This window comes from Haemaphysalis longicornis, unplaced genomic scaffold (assembly GCF_048455015.1).
Source record: "Haemaphysalis longicornis isolate Haplotype H1 unplaced genomic scaffold, Haemaphysalis longicornis Haplotype H1 scaffold_4, whole genome shotgun sequence".
NCBI classification, from domain to species: Eukaryota; Metazoa; Arthropoda; class Arachnida; order Ixodida; family Ixodidae; genus Haemaphysalis; species Haemaphysalis longicornis.
The window spans coordinates 190,535,656-190,558,875 of record NW_027526361.1 but is presented as its reverse complement, the minus strand read 5'-3'; the positions used below and the strand labels follow the sequence as shown (position 1 = coordinate 190,558,875).

Sequence of the window (23,220 nt, the reverse complement as noted above, 5' to 3'; positions counted from 1 at the left end):
CTTAGCTTCGATGGCTTCTTCTAGGGTGTTGTGGATTCCTAGGATTTGCAATCGCCCTGTGCTTGTAGATTCGGGTACCCCGATGGCCGCCTTGTAAGCCCTTCGGGTGGTCGCCTCCAGCTTATTGTTCTCGAAATTCTTCCACCTGTGGAAGGCGGCCACGTACGTGATGTTCCTCATTACGAAGGAGTGCACGAGTCTCGTGAGGTTCTCCTCGCTTAGCCCCTCTTTCTGTTTGACACTCTCTTCATCAGTCTGGTGGCATTGGCCGCCTTGCCGACGATCCGCGCCACCGTACCTCCGCTGTTTCCGCGTTGAGGAGCATGCCCAGGACGCGGATGTCCGATACCGTGGGGATCGCCGAGCCGTCTTCCGTGTAGACCGCGATTTCTTCTCGTTCCCTTCTCCTCTCGGCGCGTATGCCTTCCTTGGGTCTGTACAACAGCTCGGACTTGCCCGGTGAGCATTCAAAGCCTGTGCCCTCTAGACTGACCTCGACCACTCTCACAGCTTGCTGCAGGGCGTTTTCCACGTGGGCATCGCTGCCGCCCTCGACTCAGAGCGTGATGCCGTCGGCATATATAGTGTGGCCAACGTTCTCCACTTCTGCGTGTCTGTTGGCGACTTCGATCATGACTAGGTTGAGTAGGAGCGGCGAGATCACTGACCGTTGCCGGGTGCGTCGCGTCCCGACCTCTACGGCTTTCGTTGCAATCTCCGCCGCCCGACCCGTCAGGAAGCTCCTGATGTACGCATAGGTTCTCTCTCCTATATTCAGCTTCTATACTTGACTTAGAATCGCCGAGTGGTTGACATTGTCGAATTCTCCCTGAAGATCGAGGCCCATGATGGCCCTCGAGTCCCGGGTGTCCCTGTCAACGATTAGGTGCTTCAGCTGGATCATGGCATCCTGCGCGCGCAGGTGTCATTGGAATCCGATCATGGTCTCGGGATAGAGGTTGTTGTCCTCCAGGCAGTCCTGCCATCGCGCCATCAATACACGCTCCAATGCTTTGCCCACGCACGACTAGAGCGAAAGGCAGGAGGTTCTCTGTGCTCGGCGGCTTGGCTGGCTTGGGGATCAGGATCATCTTTGAGTGCTTCCACTTCTTCGGCATAACTCCAGTTCTCCAGCACTTGCTGTAGAATTCCGTAAGCGCCTCGATTGATACGCCATCGACGTTCTTGAACGCCCTGTTCGGTACGCGGTCCGGGCCCGTCTCCGACCTGCTGTCGAGCTCCTGCAGGGCAGCCCGCACTTATTCTACGTTAATGTCTATGTCTAGCTTTCCGTTGGGCCTTCCGAGATAGTCTCCATCACAGGTCAGCAGGCTCACTCACGAGTGCACTCACATCCCCCTCACTACTCATGAGCGAGTGGTGAGTGAGCCCATGCCATCGTTTTGGACTGGCGAGTGCGAGTGCGAGCGAGCCCCACTTACCACTCGCGAGTGCGAGAGCACCTCGCGGGGAGCCCCGCTCACCACTCCCGAGTGCACTCGCGCTATTCGCGCCATTTGCGGGGCTTACCGCGGTGAGCGCCAGTGTTGCGCTTGTACTCTCTGTTGGCTATTTGCCGCAGGAGTCGCTCGCTGTGATAGTTGTTAGTGTCGGGATTGTTTTTAGCTTCTAAAATATGTCGTCACTGAGCTCCTACTATGGGGCACCCTAGAATTAATCCTCTCGTGGCGTGTTGAGTTAGGAATATGATTTGGATAGCCTTCTGTCGTCGTAATGCACTAATACTGCTCCGTTTCAGGACTCATGGAGGGTCTGCTTCACACACTCGCGTGCGAGGGAAGTTCACGAGTGGTTAGCGGGAGCAGGAGTGAGTGCGAGTGGTGACGGCGAATGGTGAGCGTGAGTGAGGGCGAGTGAGGGCGAGTGAGGGCGAGTGGGGATGTCAATGGTGAGCGTGACCGCGAGTGGTGACGGCGACCGGTGAGGGTGAGTTCAAGTGAGCGCGAGTGGTCACGGCGAGTGGTGAGCGGGAGCGCGAGTGGGTGCGAGTGTCGGAGGGGGCGTAGTGAGCGTGAGTGCAAGTCAGTACGAGTGGTGAGGGCGACTGGTGTGCGTGAGTGTGAGTGAGTGCGTGAAGAAAAATATATTTTTCTGGGTGTGTGTGAGTAAGCGACACCCAGTTTTGCCGAGGTATCGTCTCCTTGAATGACCTTCTGCATGGTGGGATATACTCCTCCAGCAGATTCTTTTCCGCTGCCACCCTTCCCTCCTTGCTTTGCCCATGCATCATCTGCACCAGCCTGTCCCTCTGGTGAGACTTCGTCTTGGTCTCGTCCAGGAGGTGCCGGAACAGGTTCCAGGTTTTGCCGTTGTGCAGTTGCCCCTGTGCCGCGTTGCACATCTCGATCCACTTTGGCTGCCGCGCGTGCGGCAGTACTCGCCTATCTTGCGGCTCAGTTCAGCGACCTTCTTGGGCAGCCTCCGATTCAGCCTTTACTTCGTCGACCTCTCCTGTATGGACTTCTTGGCTTCGATAAGGTGGGCCAGTCTGCTGTCCATATCGTCTACCTGGTCGTCCGGTTCGATCTCTCTTGTGGCTGCCTTGACATACCCGGTGATTCTTTCCATGCAGGTCCCGATGTCTTCTATCTGTTGATATTCCTCCCCGCTATCATTTCTCTGCTTCCTCAACGCTTCCCAGTCGATTCACGTGTGTTTTCGCGTCTGGGCCGCTCCAACCCCTTTCATTCGAATCGTAGTTTCTACGATCATGTGGTCGCTTCCAAGGTCGATGCCGGTGTTCATCCACACGACGACTTCCGCTGCAACGTTCTTGACGAAGGTGAGGTCGGGAGTGGATACCGAGTTTCTCGTTCTCGTCGGGTTGGAGGGGTCCATGACGAGGCCGTATTTGTTGTCGATCGCGTCTTGTGCCAGGTCCCTGCCCTTTGCGTTGCTCTTGCGTACCCCTGTTATTAGATGCGACGCTCAGAGCATCTCTTGTCGGCGGTCCTGTCCTTCCTGCGTGCGTCCGTTGTTGTCCGCGTGCGTCCGTTGTCCGAAGCCACTCTCCCGCTCTCCTCTCCGATAGCGAACACTCTCTGGCGAGGGGCATTGGATTGGATTCGATTGGATTGGCTTAACTTGGCTTGGCTTGGCTTGACTTGGATTGGATTTGGATTGGATTGGATTAAAGTGGATTTGTTGGATTGTGTTGTGTCATAGCCGCGGCAGACGCACTGGCGCCGGCGCGTGCCCAGGTGAGAGCGTGTGCGGCCCAGCACGCTCTCACTGCGCCGGTGGGCGGTGCTGCGCGCGGTGCTGCGCATGTGCAGTACTCTCTCCCTCCGCGGTCTCCTCTCCTTCGGGCGCGCTGCGCATATAACCGATGTGCCGCTCTCCGGCGGTCTTTCGGTCGACGGTTGCTCTCCGTTGCGCTTGAACCCCCCTCAGCGTCGCATCACACCAGGGTTCCCGCGAGGGGAGGTGGGCGTAATTTTTGGATAACTACCGCCATTTTACTCTAGCTATTGGACGGCTCCCTCTATTTTCAGGAACCGCTCGTGGTCCATCCTGCTCTTCTCTACGATAGCCGCGCTTATCGCCTCGAACATCTGTTCCATTTTCGCTTCCAACTTGTTCAAACTGTCGTCCATGCGCGCCCCGATGACGCTCAGTCTTTCTTACATGCCGGCTTCGATGCTACTAATCTCCTTGGTACCATTCTTTTCCGTCGTTTTTTTTCTTTATGGCCGGCTCTCTGGGTCCGGGACGTCGCTCGTTTCATCCACCGGCTGCGCTTTCGGCGCCATCGCCGCGACCTGGGGCTCGGGGTAGCATACCCATTCCTGGTTGCCGTCATGCTCTGTATGCTTTTCTTCATCTCTTCCAGCATTCTACGTAGTTCTCTGTTCTCTTCTCGAAGGGCCTCCATGGCTTCGTTCTCTTTGATCTGCTTTTGTTATGGCTTCTTGGGCTCGTTTTTGCCGGTCCTCTTTGTGCCCTTGACCTTGTCCGCCAAGCACACGCGCTCTCTTGACGGAGATCTTCCCTACCGCATGACGCTGGGACTCCCACTCTGCCACCGTAGAATGCCGCCGCTCGGGGGCGATCTGCCTCTCGATTTCGACGGCCCCCTGGATGGGGACCTCGTCTTGCTTGCAGAGCTACGTTCCGGGAAATGTAGCTCCAGCGGCAGCTGCTCCTCTTCTGTGGAAGCGAGGTGGCGCTCCCATTGACTTTTCCTGACCATGTGACGCGTTTTTAAGCGCGCCTTGCAGGTCCTGTGGCCCGTCACGTGTTCTCCGCAAAGCTTGCATTTCGGTTTGCACAGGTGTTCTTCCCCTGGCAAGCTTGTCGCAGCCCGGACATCGTTTTTCGCTCGTGTTTGGGCACACGTCTTTTCGGTGGCCTACTCGACCGCACTGGTAGCTCACGTCCAGCTTCTTGCAGTACAAAGAGCACCTCAGCAGCGCCGATCCATACCTCACGTAGTTCGGCACCTTCGTTCCCTTGAAAACGACGATGACCGTCGTCGCCTCTCCGATTCTCTTGGCTCCTAGCGCCAGCGGGTTGCGTCGCTTGGCCACCCTTTCATCGATGTCGTCGGGGGTTTTGTTTGTCGGGATTCCCCTGATGATTCCAATGACCGCGTCTTGCGGGGCGGCTCTGTACGCCCACACCTCGCACGTATGCCCTCTCAGTACAATCTGTGGGACAATCTGCTACACCCGCACGTGTAGCATAGTGAAGAGAATAAAGCTCTCACGCCCCGCGCCTCGCGCCATGACCTTGACGTCATGCGCGTGGTGCCAGGAAGGCATTCCTTCCAACATGTTGGAAGGAATGCCTGCCTGATGTTGGAAGGAATGCCTGCCTGGCACCACGCGCATGACGTCAAGGTCATGGCGCGAGGCGCGGGGCGTGAGAGCTTTATTCTCTTCACTATGCTACACGTGCGGGTGTAGCAGATTGTCCCACATCCTCCCCTTTCAAGGAAGGTTACAGCTTGTAGTCCGATGGAGCCGCCTCTCTGGACCGGCTCGCCGCTGTACGGTTCCAGCTCGGTCGGATCTACCGCAGCGATGGTATGGACTTGGGGTCAATTCCGCATTTCGTCCCCTGGTGAAAGCTGTCGCCTCCGCTCGCGTCGTCGTTGCTTTTTCTGCGAGCGTCCCCTCGCTTCTGCTTCTTGACCGTCGCTGTGGGGTCCGGCAGGAGAACCTCGGTCGATGCGGACAGCGACTCGTTGCTCGGGGTGTAGTCTGATGCGGACAGCGACTCGTTGCTCGGGGTGTAGTCTGAAAACTGCCTCATACGCGATGGTCTGTGCTGCTGCTCTGATGGTCTGTGCTGCTGCGCTATGGATGCTCCTCGCACGGCGGCACGGGCCTCTTCACTGTTTTCAAGCATCGTCTCCGTATCCGCCGGTAGTAGACCCGTTAAAGACCCAGTTGCAACGCCACCCGCAACCACACACCACCCGAGGCGTTTCAAGAAATCATGCGGCTGGTGTGGCAAAGAGCGTCACGTGAGGGCCATCTGTCCTGCCAAAGACTGCGTCTGCCAGGAGTGCGGGAAAAAGGGCCATTTCCAAACCGTCTGCCGCTCAACAAATGCTCTTCGGAACATCGAGCAGGAGCCAGGTTTCCTGGGCCTCATGGCGACGACGGCTTCATCCAAGTGGGAAGTCTCTCCCCTCGTCGAGTCACAGACCCTGGTCTTCCAAATCGACACGGGTGCGGACGAGACTGTTATCCCGGAACGACAATTCCGACGGCTCTTCAAGCACGTCGTTCTGACTTCCCCCGACCGGAGGCTTCAGGGTCCAGATGGAAAGACTCTGCGCATCTCGGGACTGGCGAGGCTTCATTTCAAGCTCAACGGCCGAGAAAGCATGGAAAAAGTCTACATCTTACCTGGTCTACGCACAGCCCTACTTGGAAAACCAGCCATCACCAACCTTGGTTTGTTCCCGTCAGTGAACAATGTGTCGGTACCACTTCCACCGTACGAGCAGACCAGGGCGGAGCTTCAGCGAATGTGCTTGGAAACCTTCTCAGAGCTGATGCGAGAGCGCTATCTTAGTCCCGAAGAAATGAGCTACATCTACGGTTACAACCAACCGTCGAAGCAGGACACCGAGCACCGCCCTCCCGAGTACATCGCGGACCCGATTCTGTTCCGGCTATCGACACCGCCCTGGGCTCCCCGTGGCGGCCCCCTCCTACCCTCGCGGTAAGCAACGCCCGAGCGCTGGAAATTTCCGCAACCTCCCCCGGCAGCTTCCGTACCACAACCGGCGCAGCGCCCGCACCATCCGCGTGGCAGCCCTGCTGACAGGCGCCCGCGGCACCCTCGCGGGGAGACGAGCGAGCCGTGGTACAATTTCGCCAACAGGGATGAATCGCTGCTCGAACCTTCGGTCTCCTGGCTGCCTGACGGTGAGTTCTTTCGAACCACCAGCGCGCTAGAGCGGCCACCCCCGGCGGATACGGAGACGATGCTTGAAAACAGTGAAGAGGCCCGTGCCGCCGTGCGAGGAGCATCCATAGCGCAGCAGCACAGACCATCAGAGCAGCAGCACAGACCATCGCGTATGAGGCAGTTTTCAGACTACACCCCGAGCAACGAGTCGCTGTCCGCATCAGACTACACCCCGAGCAACGAGTCGCTGTCCGCATCGACCGAGGTTCTCCTGCCGGACCCCACAGCGACGGTCAAGAAGCAGAAGCGAGGGGACGCTCGCAGAAAAAGCAACGACGACGCGAGCGGAGGCGACAGCTTTCACCAGGGGACGAAATGCGGAATTGACCCCAAGTCCATACCATCGCTGCGGTAGATCCGACCGAGCTGGAACCGTACAGCGGCGAGCCGGTCCAGAGAGGCGGCTCCATCGGACTACAAGCTGTAACCTTCCTTGAAAGGGGAGGATGTGGGATAGTGAAGAGAATAAAGCTCTCACGCCCCGCGCCTCGCGCCATGACCTTGACGTCATGCGCGTGGTGCCAGGCAGGCATTCCTTCCAACACAATCTCTTTGACTTGGCTGTAGCGGCTCGCTCTTTCTTCTTCTGCCGTCCCGATCACGATGATGCCCTGCTGCGCGTTCACGCACAGGGTGCCTTCGTATTCGGTTTCCTTGGCGGTTCCCGCCGCCGCGCGAACAGCCGCGGTCACTTCGACCAGGCCTACCTTGGCCACGTTGATTCCGCCTCTCGGCCTCAAGGCGATCTTGATATTATCCCTCGCTAACGCTGGCATTCCCGTCGCTTGGATTGCTGATGGTCTCGTTCTTCTGGAAATATTCGCCGCTTTTCTAGCCATGGTAGCGTTCTTGTCCGTTCTCCACGGGATATGTCACTGCTGGCTACGGGCGAGTCCGTCGCCGGCAACCTTCCATCCTACCTCGTTCATTGTCTCCGGCGAAATGTCTTCGCCCTCCACTTGCACGCTCATACTGCCGAAATTGCTAGCAGCCGGAAGGGGCTGCTAAACTTGTCTAAACAAGTTCCGATAAGCTTAGACAAGTTGGATAAACAAGTTTAGACGCTAAACTTCCGCGTGTGAACTTGTTATCTTATAAACTTGAGCCAACTACGACCGGAGCGGCGCAGGGCCTAACCTAGGCGACCACGCCTAGGCTTAGCGGCCTCCCGCCGATCGATGGCATGAAAGTTCGACAAATCGACAAAAAAGCAGTTGCCTTAGTCGATACTGGTGTCAGTCGATACCTTGAGTCATCCCGAACATCTTCACACTAATAGGCGCTGTTAATTTGCGACTAACTGGGGAGGCGATGTTGAGCACGTCCGATCGCGCGCAGCCTCACGCAGAAGAGCTCCTGCATTCGGAAAAGCCCCCTGGCAGTCGAAGTTACGCTATCGCGTCTTACATCTTAAGACCCATACGTTGAGGTCACCTGCAACTTTTTTCTTGGTATTTGTTTTCTTAACGCCACCACACCAAGCTCAAGCCTAAACAGCTTCGCTGGTAATACCCAGGGAGGAATCTATCGCAACTGTCAATGCAAAATCCGAGACGGCTGCTACGCTTCGATGGGAACAATGGGTATAAGTGGAACCGGATTGCGTGAGCTCGAAACGTAGCTGCGGCTGGGCATATTGTGTTTTAGCGCTGAAGCCCCTTAGGAGCTTCGGCTGTTGGCATTTTCTGTTGTCGTCGTCGTCGTAATCGTCGTCTCGTCTATTCACGGTACTAAAACACCGAAAAACTCATTTACACCTCCCGCTAGAACGTAACGCCTATTAAAAACTTAGCAGTGGCTTAGCTCGGCTATGCCAGGATATACATAGCGTGAGCTAAGGTTCAGCAATCCAATCCAATCCAGTCCAGTCCAGTCCGATCCAATCCAGTTCGGTCCGGTCCAGTCCAGTCCAGTCCAGTCCAGTCCAGTCACTGATCCTCGCGCATGGGCAGCACGGCTGTCGAGGAGCCACGCGAAACGGCTATCAAGCGGCTCCAGCGCAGCGTCAGACTTGGCTACTGCGCAACGGAGGCGCACAGCTGGGCCCACGACGGCGCCAGTGCGTCTGCCGCAGCTATGACGTCACTCCTCTTGAATGCGCAGACCGGCAAATGAGCAGACACAATTCTCTACACACACGTACTTCAATTAAATTGGATATCCAATCCAATAAAATCCAATTCAATCCCATTCAATCCAATCCAATGCTCCTCGCGCTTGCGCAGCCCGGCTCTTCAGGGTCCACGCGAAACTGGTCATCCTCGGGCAGTGTAGCTTCCGCTACAAAAACACCGGGACACTCGTTAACGCCTCGCGCTGGAGCGCTCGTACTAAAAAACACCGGTACACTCGTTTACGCCTCCCGCTAGCGAGCTTCGAGTTTCAAAGACAAGAGACTTTTACAGCGAAGCTGTCAACGGTCTTATCTCGGTTGGCAAAAACGTCAAGGCACCAAGAATACACTTATACGCTCCCTCCTTCGCCCCTCCCCACGTTTCAAGTTAGTAGAGATGGCCCGAAATTTTTGCCACAAAACGAGGTATTGCTCAGTTAGCTGTTTACCAATTACACTGGGCGCAAGAAAATATTTGATAAAAACTGGAGATGTATTAAATGAAGCGGCGCGTTTAGATAAAAAGCAGAATCACAGTCGAGGGTGTCTGCGGAATACGTCCGTCATTTGCCGCCAACTACAGCGAGACGGGGACTTCTTTCAAAGCTATTAGTACAGGCCTCGAGGCGCTGGTAGTTGTCATTATTGACAAAAATTTCTGTTCTTCCAAAAAAAGGTCGGTTCCGTTGGTAGAACCTATTTCAGCCTGAACACGTAATATTCATCTAACTGTGTTCCTATCGGCCTCCGGTTCGATCGGTCTAGTCTACGCCGTCGGGGCCGGCGTTCGCACGAAAATGTCTCAAGGATTTCGCAGTTTGCGTAATATTTCCAAATAGATTGCTCTGCCGCATTAGCGGAGCCGCAACTCCTAATTCTCAGGTGAATTCGTCTCAAACAGCACCGTCATTTGTGTTGCCGTGCTAGCTCCGCCAGCATTGAATTGATAAACTGTCTGACTCGCAAGTTTACTTAGAGAACATTTCGAATCAGCGCGGCGCTAGCTCGCGTGCGACATTCCGTTCAAAGAGAAACATCTTTCCGAACGCTTTTTTTTTTTTTTTTTGATACGCCGCATAGCTTCGCATATTCAAAGGCGTTCACTCAAAACCACGACGAAAACGAAACTGGCTGCACCATAGCACTTTTTGCAAGCCACCGAATGCCTATCCGAATCCACTTCTACCAATCACGTCCATCGCGGCAGATGATCGGAGCACTAGATTCGTATTATTGTATGAAACTCTAAGAGACAAAACGCACCCTCCGCGGTGGCTCAGTGGCTCAGGTGTTACGAGCTCAAGGACGTGAGTTTGACCCCAGCCGCCGTGGCGGCTTTTCAGATAGAGGCGAATTTCGGCGAGATATCGGCGCGGGTTAACGATCACCAAGCGGCCAAAATTAATCCAGAGCCCTAGGCTACGGAACGCTTAATAGCCCAAGCGTACCTTTGGCGGGTAAAACCCCACAATCAATAAAGCGGAGCGTCCTTGCCTCCGTCGCAAGGATTCAATCCGTGTACGGCGCACAGCAGCACGATGCCTTCACGCCTTCGCCACCATGGTGGAAGGTACGTTGTAAGCTCGTCTACTTTCCCACACTTTAAGAAAAAGGGTGTGGTACTTTCTCCCTTAAGGGTGAAACAGGAGTGTATCATATATTGCTCCCTAAGAGTAAGGAAGATTCTCCCTTCAAGAGGGAGCAGCGCGTTTCTGCCCCTATAGGAGTGGAGAAAGATTTCCCCTTTCTTCAGCGTTCCTTCAATGGCGGCGCTACCCGAGCAAGGCCTGTTACGCGAGAAAGGCTTAGCGAGCTGATCAATTTAAGGGTTGAGGAAGTACAAATAGGTGTGTTACTGTGGTTGTGTGCACTTAAAATGCGCTAAATTACCCAAAAACATTACTTACCGAGCACCGTAACTGCGGTTAGCACGACATGACGATAATCGTTCATGCGCAACTTCTTGCATTTCCCGCTAAGCGCACCGTCGACGCGTTCAGCGCGAACACGCCGCTGTAAACTGGAGAAGTCATAACGATTGCATTCAAAATGCTGTCTTTATTTCCGAAACGCTTGTAGTCCCACCGTTCACCGACACCCGAGATCACAAGCATCCAATTTGTCTGTTACAGGTAGCACAGGACCGGGATAATTGAAGATTAACGGGAGAGGCCTTTGCCCTGTAGTGGGCGTAGATAGGCTGGTGATGCTGATGACAAAAGGCAAAAGAAGCAACTGGTTCTGATAAATAGCGGTTACAAAAGTTCCCTCAGCTTTCTCGCAATTCTCAAACTTACTAAACTAGTTTTAATCGGCATAAATGGGAATCACAAAGCTCACATGCCGACTTGTTTCGGTGTCTTCGCTTGTGTTGCGCGGTGGTGTAGTCCCGAGCTAGCACAACAGGATGGCTAGGAACCGCTGTCTCACCGTTTGAAAGCTCCTCTCCGTTTTCGTGCTGCCGACGCACGGCCGCACTACAGCGGCGGCGGACGCCACTCTAGCCCGGCCGTGGCCGACGCTGCTGCGTTCGGGACGCCACCCCCTGTTGAGAATGACCATCCCACCGCTGCCAACACTGTTGGGAATGACTGTCCCAGGGCGGTCACCAAGGTTGGGACTGAGCCCTCTCACCGCAGGCTCCACTGTTGCGACTGGCCATCCGAGCGCAGTCACCGGTGTAGCGACGTTTCCTTGCTCCGTCCGCTATCGACGCGGCGCAGAGCAGAGCGAAGAAGTTCTCGAACCGACGAAAACTTGAAGTAACATTTACATTCAGTATGTACAGGGTAAGCAAACGTTACATGACTCGCACAAAGGCGACAGCAATCTTTCACTGGGTGCTTCCGAAGGGACTGGTGCCGGAGAGAAGCCGCCGAGGAATGCCGGCGACGAGAGCCTCCAGGCTTCTTTTATACCCCGGGAAGTTCGTTGGGGTCCAGAGAAGCTCGAATAGCTCCAATCAGGGCTCTCGCTGCCTGAAGTTTGAATTCCGACGAGTGGTAGCGAGGCGGTGAGTCAGCGGCGCCGCCAATGAGGAAAGGGAGGGCGATGCCCCGCCGTCTCCGTGACCTCGGCTCCAGGCGTAGCGACATGCCATTATTTGGTCGTTCTGAGATGTGGGATTCGGCCGCGCCGCAGCGACGAAAGGGAGAGGCGTGACTCAACCTCGCTGTCGGCGCGTCGCCTCGTGCAACGCATTTGGGCCAGGCGCTCTGGCGCAACAGCACCCCCGCCGCCAGACAATGCGCCGTGAAGACGAGCTGCCTCCACGTGGCTCGGATGCTGGGCGCGCTCGTTCGCCAGGCTCATCCAGGTACACCTCCAGTGCCCCAGGAAAAGGGCGACTCCACCAAGTTCCTCTCCTTGAACAGGTACCGCCTGCCAGGTCCGGATCACAGGTACCTCGCCGTGCTGCCCAGGTGTCTCGACCAGCTTCGTCCGGCTCTTCTGTTCTGTCCTCAGCACCGGTTGCCCATCGTTCTGGAGCTTGCAAAGAACCGACCGACAACAGGCAACACCCAGCGCAAGCAAGCACCCTCTGTCCTCTGTCAGAACACCAGACTCCAAAACGTGACAAACTCTCCTAGCTAAGTGTCTATCCCAGATTTGGACCCTCTACACCAAGAGGCCCAGGCGGGACGTAAAACTCTTAAATGAAGAACTCACACTAATTGTCAAAATTAACACACGACATTAAGTGATCTTAACTAAAGTTGATTGCTTGAAATCACGATAACCGAACTTGAAATCACAATAAACGAAATTTTTAGCGAAGCCTGTTTAATCCCGTGGCTCTTTTGCGCACACGACGCACGGAAAAAGAAGGGGGAAAACAAAAAGACATGTTGCGCGGAAGTAAAGTAAAGGAGACCGGCGGACTGCCGAAGTGCTGATGACTGTCAGCTTACATAGGCCGGGCGAGGGGCATCCACAGTAGTCTAGACTTGTATCGTCGCGCCCTACTCGCCGAGGACCGCCGGTGATGCATACTATCTACTAACCAGCTGTCTGTGGCCCAATTGTCTAAAACGGCGGGCCGAGCGACAGCGTAGCGCCATGCATGTGTTCTGGGATTGGGGCCGTCGGTTTGAGGGGCGCGAAAGCGGCAAAATGGCACTGCGGCGCACCGGCAACAGGGCGCAAAGCCACACGCCCTGCCCCCCGTCGTTTTGCTTGGCACTGAGCGCCCTGGTGCCGGTGCGCCGCAGTGCCATTTTGCCGCTTTCGCGCCCCTCGAAGCGACGGCACCAGCCAAGAACCCATGCATTTGCATGGCACTACCCCGTCGTTTCAAAGCGACGACCCGTCGTTTTAGAGAACTGGGCCCCTGAAGGGCAATCGTCGCGTGACTCGCTAAGTGGACGGCATCGCTCTCTTTGTGAGGGTCGAGAGTCAGCGCGGTCCCCCTGCGCTGCATCTCATCATCGGCGAGGCCATTGGGGCTAACTGTCAAAGGCACTCTGTAACAGTTCCCACAAGCACTTTCACTCTTTCCCTCGCGTCTGGAAGCATTGTGAAAACTATAGTTATTTGCAGCAAGGAGCGGCACTGGGCGATTTGCTCCTGGCAACTGATCCACCTTCCAATTCTGCTTTGCTTTTGTGGCTTCCTTTTTCAAATGCCTACTGAATGCGTTCATTCCTGCAACTGAAATGAAGGACGGCTAACAGCCACTGCAGCGCTCTAATGACGTCATTGGACCGCTCGAAGAACGCAAATGCCGAGAAAGAGAGAACAGTACTTTAGGCAAGTTTAGATGTTTTCATTTCGTCTGGAGCGACCAATGTCATCTACAGCGGCTGAGCTCTATGCCCTTACAGAAGCAGTTGTTTACATCCCACGCGACGAGCCGCATCAGTGGAGCATCACTCCAAGGCAGCTCTGCAAGCTTTGTTACAAAGGAGCAGGTCTTCCCCCAACCATAGCACAGCCTGCGATGTCTCCTACCTTCACCACCGCGCTTGCATTGCTGGACACAGCATAAAATGGCAATGGATATCTGGCGATTGTGGTATTAACCACAAAAAATACCGTAAAGTGTTCGTTACAAGAAGAGAGGCTTCTACCATGGCGCATCGCTTTGAAGTAACTGGAAGAAATCGGCTATGGTGTTACCAACCGAATAACGACGTCTTTTTGAACGCGATTGACCACAGACAGCCCCCTTAGTACTTCCGAGACAGCTCCCTCGTAGCCTACAGACATTATATCATCGCCTATGACTTAACTCGGCTTCCACTACCTTTCGCCAGTTACCTTTTTCGCCTAGGACTGACGACCAACCCGTACTGCGCCAACTTTTGTCTTGTAGAAACCGTTGAACATCTTATTATAATGTGTGGCATACATGGCACCAAGATCTTGTTTTTTGTTAGATATTTAACGCCTAGATCAAGGTCCCGGTAACTCTGAAGACTATCTAGGGCCATCGACTTGCCCCTCAAAGCAGCTTCAGGCTCTAAGTTTCTTATTTGGTGAACATTGATCACATTTTAAAATTTTGGATTCTGTGACACAATCTGAAAAATAGTCCGCCAAGCACGTCAAGCCACACCAGTCTTTTATTTTCTTTCTGCCACCTCTTTGTAGGGCCTGTTTTTCCTACACCCCCGATCCCTAGCAGAGCAGCATGTAGGCGATTGCAAACGCCAGCAAAGCTCTCTGCTTTCTCAATAAAGAGCATTCTTTCTCTCTCTCAAGACAAAACAAAAAATCTGTATTTATTTGATTCTGTTGATTTAAGATTTGTGACATGACATTTGTGTCTTATATTTCGATCCGGCGAAATGCACTGACAGTTTTCTGAAAGTATGAGCGTGTTTCTGGCGCAACGCCTGTGACACAAAGGAAGCGTGCGCTTTTCTTGTGCGCCTCTACGTCTCAGAGCAGGCTACAGCGTACGCGCAACACTCGGGGTAGGTCCCAGGGCCCTGGGTTCCAAGCTGCCCCTTGCACTTCGGGTCGACGTCTTCGATGCACCTGCAAAACAAAAATTACAGGGCTTTGTAACGTGAGTGTGGCATGATCGCAGTACAAGGATCACACTGTCGTGTAGAACTCCAGTTTTGTTGCAATTCACGGGAAATTTGGAAAGCCTTGGGAAACTTAATGCAGCTGTTGGTTGCACGAATGCCGAACTTTTTAGGTGCCGGCCACGCGCTTTCTGCAATGCTGGCGCCAAGCCAAATTGATTAAAATGCTACGTACCACGTGAGCCCAAGAACAAATTCACGTGCAGCACGTAAATCGACCCACTGAACTTTGCGTCACTAGAAAACTGCTTGCTCCAGGATACACCAGAAAATGACAAGCTCTTCTGTGATACTTTCTTCCTGCCTCTTAAATGTATACTGCCAGGCGGCTTTATTGTGCGAAAACAAAGTAATTGATCTTTCAAGGCGGAAGATTTTTCACAGTAAAGGACTCACCTCATGAGGGCACGCGGCTGCCAGCTTATTGTAAGGACACTCCAGTAATCAACCTGCCCCACCTATGCAAAAGGCGGTTTTTCATACCTAATACGCGGATTTAAAGTCGTTAGTAATGATCTATTATTATTAAATTTAATAAATAATTATCGATTGAAAACACGTAATACCTCAGGTCTTTACAGTTGCAAACGTGGCACCCCGCATAATTGCATCTATTTATATTGTTACGTGCGGGGAACGGCGGTTTATTGTCAAGTAAACCAGGGGTAGCTCAGTATGTCCGACTGCAGCCGCGAACGCCAGAAACCTCGTCTTCCTCTACTTCAAGCACCTTCCACTAAACTCGTTGCTCAATTCTTGCGGACCGTGAGTAGACAGCGTAACAATATTTTCGAAGCAAAATCGTAAGTACCCCAACGTGCATTGAAACCGTCGTTGTGAGGTAATTGCATCAAGTAATTGCATCCAGGTGTGAACCCAAGGATTTCGGGGCGATCGGACCTAGGAGCGTATAGCGAAATTACGAATTATGGGTTCGCAAAGTAAGGGTAATCCGTCACATTCCGGATTCACGTGGTCGTTCAATGGCATGCCGATTGATTAACTCATGAACTGATTTAGCATGCGATAAGTTGATTGTGTCTGACAACTTTTCCTCCAATAAGTCCGAGGTAAATGTTTTGAACACAACAAAGCTGCGTGAACGATCGTGCCCCTTTCAGCAATAGTGCAAGAAAATGGCGCCATTTCTTGTTAATAGAAAGAAACGGTGCAAATTGCATGCGAACAAGTGTAGTGTCTCCAAGAAAAAATGACGAGCAATTTTTGTAAGTTTCAACACCATGCCACGAAGGCTACAAGATTTACTGGCGCCATTCAACAAAAATATATTCTCATAGTAATGTAAGAAACTTTAGCGGCTGTACTCTACCGGGTTTATAACACTTGATCAGGCTTATATAAAGCAACTCTACCAGGTTTAAAACACAGGATAGCTTGATATGAAAGATGCCCAAATTGACTTGTGACCAAAAATACGGCACAAAAGTTGAGCACAAAATGTCGTGGCGAGCGGCCGACTCTAACAAACTTTAGCGGCTCTACTCTACCAGGTTTATAACACTCTATCAGGCTTATATAAAGCAACTCTACCAGGTTTAACCTCCATAGTCCCGGGGTACCCAAATGGGTACCATAACCATAAAACCAAAAGCGTTCCCCCATTCGAAATTCGCGCGTCGTTTCCCCGCAAAAAGCATGCCTTGCTTTCACTAAGCCTGCCCAGGTGGCGCGATGTGTCAAGTCATTTCTCAAGAGGCAGGCGGCAAAATTTGCTTTCCAGTGCGTCCACAGGGTTGAGCAAGACCCAGAGTACTCAAATGGGTACCACCAAATTTCATTACTTTCGTTTGCTTTTTAGATGCGACGCTGAGAGCATCTCTTGTCGGCGGCCCTGTCCTTCCTGCGTGCGTCCGTCGTTGTTTTCCGCACCGCTGCGCCCCTCCTCCTCTCGCCGTGATAGCGCGCCCTCTCCCTCAACATCTGTGGCGCGCGCAGTGCGGCGCGCTCTCTCACTCCGCCGGTGGGCGGCGCTGCGCGCGGCGTAAGCGCGCTGTGCGCATGTGCAGCGCCCTCTCTCTCCGCGGTCTCCTATCCTTCGGGCGCGCTGCGCATATGAGCGGAGTCGCGGAGTGCCGCGCTCCGGCCGGTCTCTCAGTCGACGGTCGTCCGCGCTACGCTTGCTCTCTCTCTCTCTCGCATTACCCGACGATTGCTCCCGCAATTCGAGTAATCGACCCAACGGAAACGCACAATGGAACCCCCTTCAGCGTCGCATCACACCAGGGTTCCCGCGAGGGGAGGTGGGCGTAATTTTTGCTATTGTAAGTTTTTTTTAATTTACTTCTTTAGATAATGAACCGAATAAAAGTGCGTTGTAGCATTCTTGTAGCATTTTTGTAGCATTTTTGAAGCATTGTATCTTTTTTTTAATGTTTGTCCTTGCATTCCACAAGCACTGAAACCCAGAGCGCCCAAATGGGTACCATCAAAATCTATTACTTTCGTTTGCTTTTTGCTGTTGTAATTTTTTGCGTTTATTTCTATGGATAATGAACCGTGTGTTACAGAAAATTTTTGTATTTGCGCATTCTTGAGACTGAAGAGGTTAAACACAGGATAGCTTGATATGAAAGCTGCCCAAATTGACTTGTGACCGAAATTACGGCACAAAAGTTGAGCACAAAATGCCCATGGAAGTGGCCAACTTTTTGTAAAAAATTGTTTTTCGGTACCTGCAAGTGATAGAACGCCAGCGTGTGTGCCACCCCCTTGCCCTGACGTGGGCATTGACAGAGAGTACTACATTAAATTTCTCAAAATAATGTCGGCGCTTAGCGTCGTTCTCGCGCAAGGAAAGCCTAGTTGAGGCATTGCAAACAATTAAACCGAGTTTCCTACTCACCTTTGTATTACCCATGATCCGTTGCTGCAGGTCTCGCGTTGACAAGGGTACTTCTTCGAGACGCTATAGCCTTCCTTGGCCGGCAGCCCGACGGCATCCAGGCAGTCAGCCGAGTGGCCTGCGTGGACCGTTCAGTGCTTAGAGTAGGTATAATTGTGGGAGAGATACGTTCTAAGTGAGGTGGGTCCAAACAGACATTTCACTCTTGTTCGGGGCGGTCTTTCTACGCGTTGTTCTATTTCCTTTTTTTTTTTTTTTTGAATAGAAGTTCTTGAGCTGATTTATTGGAAATACTAATTCACTCTTTTATACCGCACTCTCTTTCACGTAACTTTGCCCGCACCCCTTCCCCCCATACTCACAGCCAATATTTGCGGCTACTGCAGAGAACACGAGGACTGTTTCGCCTACTAAACATGCATACCCAATATTATGCTGAAAAAAGGGGCGCAAGCAGTTCGTGCAATTGCAGCAAACGACCCACTCGATTCAGGCACGACGCACGTTCGTGCACTGATTTATTGATTGATTGTAAGGTTTAACGCGCCGACGCAACGCAGGCAATGAGGCGCGCCGTGGTGGAGGGCTCCGGAATAATTTTGACCACCTTTAACGTGCGCCGAAATCTCGATCACACGGGCGATTTCACTTTTCGCCTCCATCAGAAAAGCGGCCGCCGCGACCGGGAATCGAACCCGCGAACTCGTGCTCAGCAGCACAATGCCTGAGCCACCGCGCCGGGTGCACGTTCATGCAGCGGAGTATCAGACGCTTAGCTGTCATTCACTCACATAATTCTCCCCTAGTCCCCGCCCTCACCACCCCAACCCGTCACCTTAAGTGGCGAAAGAAGCGGCCATAGTACTAGCAGTCATACATAGGCCAGCCCCCGATTCATATTCTCACATTCAAAAACGACACTTCAAAATTATGTCACTCTGAAGACCGACCAGATCCCTTCTCAAGCCCATCAAATCCCTAATCAAAAGCCACCTACTGACCCTGCTAAATTTATCTGGTTACCAGCCCACAAGGGTATTGCAGGAAGTGGCAAACACCGCAGCCCGAGCGGTTGTCTCCCCGATCTGTGATGCCAGCACTGCCTGTGATTGTCTGCTCATGTACAGAGACATGACAGAACATTACCGCCTCTCCCGCCGTAACTACCCTCTCTTCCGCCTACCCAACCCTATCAGTGCAAGGGGAACGCCTTTGTCGTCAGCTTCAAAACTGAATCCCTCCCTTGTTTTGCCATATTTCATCGCACTCACCCCCCACTATTTCCCACAACTCTCTGCCAGCACTGCGGAGAACGGGCACAGTGCAACTTAACACGTGGGCCTGCAAATCTGACCCATTCCGTCTCATCACCTCCCTCGAATAGTGGGAAGCCGCGCTGGGTTGCGCGAACCTGGAGCTCCAGAAGGAGCTCACAGGTCGGGCAGCCGTAGTTGCCCACCAAGCTGCGCTAGCCCTTTGTTAAATAGTTTTATCTCTCTGATACACACAGCCTTTCCGAACGTGCACGGGGAGACCGGCGCGTTGAGAGGCACGCGTTCAGTGTTGCGGCCTCTTTTAGAGCGAAGCTGAATATGGCTAGGATCCCAGGGCCTCGCGCCGGCGCCAACAATTTAGTCATTGGGGCCTGTCTGCATGTGAAAAAAAAAAACCCTTAATAAATATAAGAGGGCCCTAGGGCCTCCATAATTGGATCTGACGGCTTAAATTGCCCCTGTAGAAATGTCTTCCCAGCAACGCAATGATGTTGAGATGTGCAGCTGCCTTTAAGAACATCGGTGAGGCCCTTGTAAGCTGGCTTTCCCACATTGTCCGTGGCGCTTGGTACACGGGTTGTGCGGCGGCGGCAGTGGCGGCGGCATCCGCTTCCGCATCTGCATCCACCAAGCGAGGGAACGAGCCACCCCAGCAGAAAGAAGCGGAGGAGCAGCGTCTCGGGACAGCCGCGTCTGCTTGCGAAACGGGTCGCTAGGTGGATTTCAGCGGTGCCCCTAGAGGCAGCGCTCGAGGCATATAGGAAACGCGTGCAACACAGCTGCCTAGCGAAAATTTTCTCTTAATGCTTCAAAACGGCAATGACACCGTGAGCTTTTATCGAGTTTAAAAAACGGCACCACAAAATAGTCCACAAAGCATACACGGGTTTACTCAACTGCGCTTCATAAATAATACGCTTCATAAATACGCTCCAACACGCTTCGCAATATACCTTTTCAAGACCCACTTTTGGCGTTTATATGGAACTGCTACAGCTGTGGGTAGTACATTCATATTCTTAACACTGTAATGTACCCGTGCCGGCAAATTGCTTCTACGTTTTAGTGCCTTTTTAACCATACCTTTGGTCGCTTCTTTCGTCTGCGTCCGCAAGGAACGGCCGCCGATGCTTTCGAAGAACGCCGCGACGATAATTGCTGAAATCCACACGACCTTAAGCAGAAACATTCTTGGTGAACTTTCTGGAAGACGTTGGTAAGTCTGAAAAAAGCAGAGCAGATGAGCATATGTCGCGTTCTCACACATGGCCGTGAAGGACTCGTTAGTTACGTGTTGTTTTGTTGCAGTTTATTGCTTTATCATGCTTGCCACTTTCGCGAAAGTGGAGTTATTGTACTAATGCAAGGAACAACACTGTTGTTGCACAAATTAGACGCGCCCCATTTGAGTAGTCAACAATATCTATGGTGGAACTCGAAAAAAACTGTGGTTGATTCCTCTGTCATAGGAATCAGTAAAACATGAAAGTGAAATGTGCAGCGAAATCTGCAGCTCAGCATGATTTGCGGGTCGGCGGATGTCTTGTCGGTGTGCTTGGCGAGCAACGTCCTGCTGGCGAGTCGCTTCGGCAAAGATGTACTGGCGTCATTTTCGTGGCGGATATGACGTCAGGAAAATCTTGGTGTATAGCGGCATCAGACACTTTCCTGTTAAAATATAAAACCCGAAAACGAACAACCGAAGGACTCTGGTATAACGTACTCTTTAGAACTAAAGGTTGCTTCTCCGCAAGGAGACCCTGTGTGCAGGGGTGCACCCTTTACAGGCCGCTTGCTTCGTTGTACTGGCGTCACTTCCGTGACGGATATGACGTCAGCGAAATGTTCGTGTATCCGGGAATAAAACACTTTCGTGGTAAAAAATAACAGCAAGATATATTTTCTGCTAATCCCACTGCAGCCCTTTCGGTTTTGCGAATAAGTGGCGTAAGACACCTTTGACAGCTCATGAGGAATGGAGATTAATCGGCTGGTCCACGTGTTTTGCAGCTACAACTACGTCGCATTTGTTAAGTTAAAACCGAAGGCGCGCAGCTCAGTTAGGTCAGTGGTGTCGGTTGCACGCCACGGGCCTTCAAAAAAATTGTCGCTCCCTATTTGCGACTAGCGCTACGCTACGACGTATTTATGCCATTGCGCTCCTCAGAAGCACGCATGCGTGAGCCCAACAGAGAACGAACCAAATGTATGACGCGACGCTCGCAGCTTTGCGCCGGCTGTACTGCCGCCCTGTCCCCTTTTTAGAGCGAGGAATTAGCTCTAGCCCCTCCATGCATCCAAAACATGCGTTCATAGGGCGGGGTGCACGAGCAGAAAAATGTCCGTGGACACAAAAAAGGGTAGAGAGAGCGCAAGTGCAGTGAGGCGCGATTGAGGGTGGCGATGGTGTGGCGTCGGCGTTCACGCAATTGGAGCCGCGGGGAGGAAGCAGCGCTACGTACGGCGGGAGGGGGTGCAGCGTCGAGCGCAACACAGCGGCTCACGCCGCCAGTCACGTTTACACCGCCGACCAGCCAGACAGGGCAGTTCTGTGCACTCATTACTCAGGAGCGCGCCCCGGTCAACCTTGTTTTGCTTCGCAAATCTGTGCAGTTCAATGAAGCCGAACAGTCGTGCTGGGTAAACTGGCAGCGTATAACTGGTTGGGTTCACCACATTTTAACACGAAAGTGTTTTATTCCCGGACCTACAAAGATTTCGCTGACGTCATATCCGTCACGGAAGTGACGCCAGTACAATGAAGCAAGCGGCCCGTAAAGGGTGCGCCCCGGCACACAGGGTCTTCCTGCGGGGAAGCAACCTTTAGTACTAAAGAGTACGTTATACCAGAGTCCTTCAATGCTTTACTGGTCGCGAAACTTCGGCTCTCGGTTCATATAGGGACCGCGCGCGCCGCTACAGGCGCCACCTCCGCACGAAGGTCATCCAGCCGCCGCGCGTGCGGCGTATTGGCCAGCTCTTGGCGTGCAAACGCTCGCTGCTTTTGGTGTCTGCGCGCTGATTAACTGCGTTTTTTTTTTCGTAGTAGTTAGCGATGAATACTCCGGTTATTGTATTAATCACCTGCCTTCAATGGGGTTTTATTTTTGGAAGTAAGTTACCGTAAACTTCGGCCGCGAACGGCAACGGCTTCTGTGTGCTCTGGCACAAACGCTGCGCCGTCGTGTTTACGGATTTTAAATCTATATTGCTTCTTTTCTTAAAGCAATGTTGTAAATACCACACATACGGCAGCTGTGTAGTCACGGACTGCTGCGGGCCTATCGATAATACAATAAAAAAACTGAAATAAACCAAGTACGCGTCGTTCAGACTACGCTTAATGAATCCGTTGATTGCTCTGGAATGCACAGAACGCTAAAAGAGGTAGTCCAATAGTATTGTCGTTTCGATGAGTGTGTACATACTTGAAAACATCTAAAAACGCTGCAGAAACGCGAAGGATCAAAACACGAAGAGATACAGGGTGTTTCAGCGAACACTTTCAAAAATTCTTAAAAATAGGCTCTTCGAGAAAAAAAGAAACCCTCTTCAGAAGGAGATTGCTAGCTGCGGCGGACGCCAGATAGTATCAAGGGTGTGCACATTAGTTAGGTGGGTAATTAAACTCTACTAATGAACTTCTTAATTAGCGGAGTTTGGTGGTTGTTGTCAATGGTGATTTTGTGGCCCCAGAGAAGGCGATTTCATATCAGTTTTTAAAACAACAAAAAAGTCGCTGTTTAAAGCCTGTAGCGTGAGGAAACCTGCCGTTGTTTTCCGCTCAAAAACGAAACTCGGCGCTGAAGGAGCGCTAAAAGTCTTCAGCGAACGCAACGTCGGCTGGTGACGTGTTTCAATGAATGTGGCAGCCAATTCGAAATGTAAGTGCAATTTTCCCTAGCTAGGAAGCCTCAGCAAGCAGCCACAGCCGCGAAAGCCCTCCTCGCCCAGCAAACAAACCTTTCCTATGTCTGATGCTCTTTCTAACACACAGCGATTATAAACGAACAGCAAATAAACCTAACGAAAAAAAAAGGAACGGATGGTGACGTTTCACATCTTGCACGTCTGGTAGCCGCGTCAGATGTGGTTGAGACAATAAAAAAAGAAAAGCAAAACTGTCGCCAACGCCCACTAGTACTCCCGAAACGGGCGACCGTGTTGTGGGCAATGGCTAGCCTCTTTCTTGCGCCTACCAACGAAACAAAAGATAACGCTAGCCGTGGTATAAGGTGAGCGTTGATCATCGAAAAAATACAAGAGGCGATGGAGTTGACATCAGCTGATTCCCTAGCGTGGGGAATCACCAGAGCCTTTTTGAATTGGGCGACACAGTCACTGCAACACGTCATCAGTGGATGTTGCGTTTGCACTAGACCTCTGGCGCACCATGTGCGCTGCGTTTCGGTTTCATGGGGGAAAAAACTTGATTTTTGCGGGCTGCAGGGCTTTACAGAGTGCATTTTTCTTTGCTTTAAAAACTGG

General features: G+C 52.5%; 1 protein-coding gene across 1 annotated transcript; it reads right to left on the bottom strand.

Annotated features, from left to right (window-relative positions):
• Positions 1-14,330: 14,330 nt before the first annotated feature.
• On the bottom strand, positions 14,331-19,950 carry LOC144180720 (uncharacterized). Its single transcript, XM_077708998.1, has 3 exons — positions 19,816-19,950; positions 17,459-17,576; positions 14,331-14,542 (listed from the first exon to the last, which is right to left on the bottom strand). The coding sequence occupies exons 1-3, from the start codon at positions 19,919-19,921 to the stop codon at positions 14,437-14,439; spliced, it is 330 nt and encodes a 109-aa protein (XP_077565124.1). The 5' UTR covers positions 19,922-19,950; the 3' UTR covers positions 14,331-14,436.
• Positions 19,951-23,220: the final 3,270 nt, after the last annotated feature.

Excerpts from the sequence above, each read along its gene's own strand:
- LOC144180720 (XM_077708998.1), bottom strand. The coding sequence starts at position 19,921 with ATGTTTCTGCTTAAGGTCGTGTGGATTTCAGCAATTATCGTCGCGGCG. Across the intron at positions 17,577-19,815 it reads GACGAAAGAAGCGACCAAAG|GCCACTCGGCTGACTGCCTG; the intron begins GTATGGTTAAAA and ends CGGTCCACGCAG. Across the intron at positions 14,543-17,458 it reads GGATCATGGGTAATACAAAG|GTGCATCGAAGACGTCGACC; the intron begins GTGAGTAGGAAA and ends TTTGTTTTGCAG.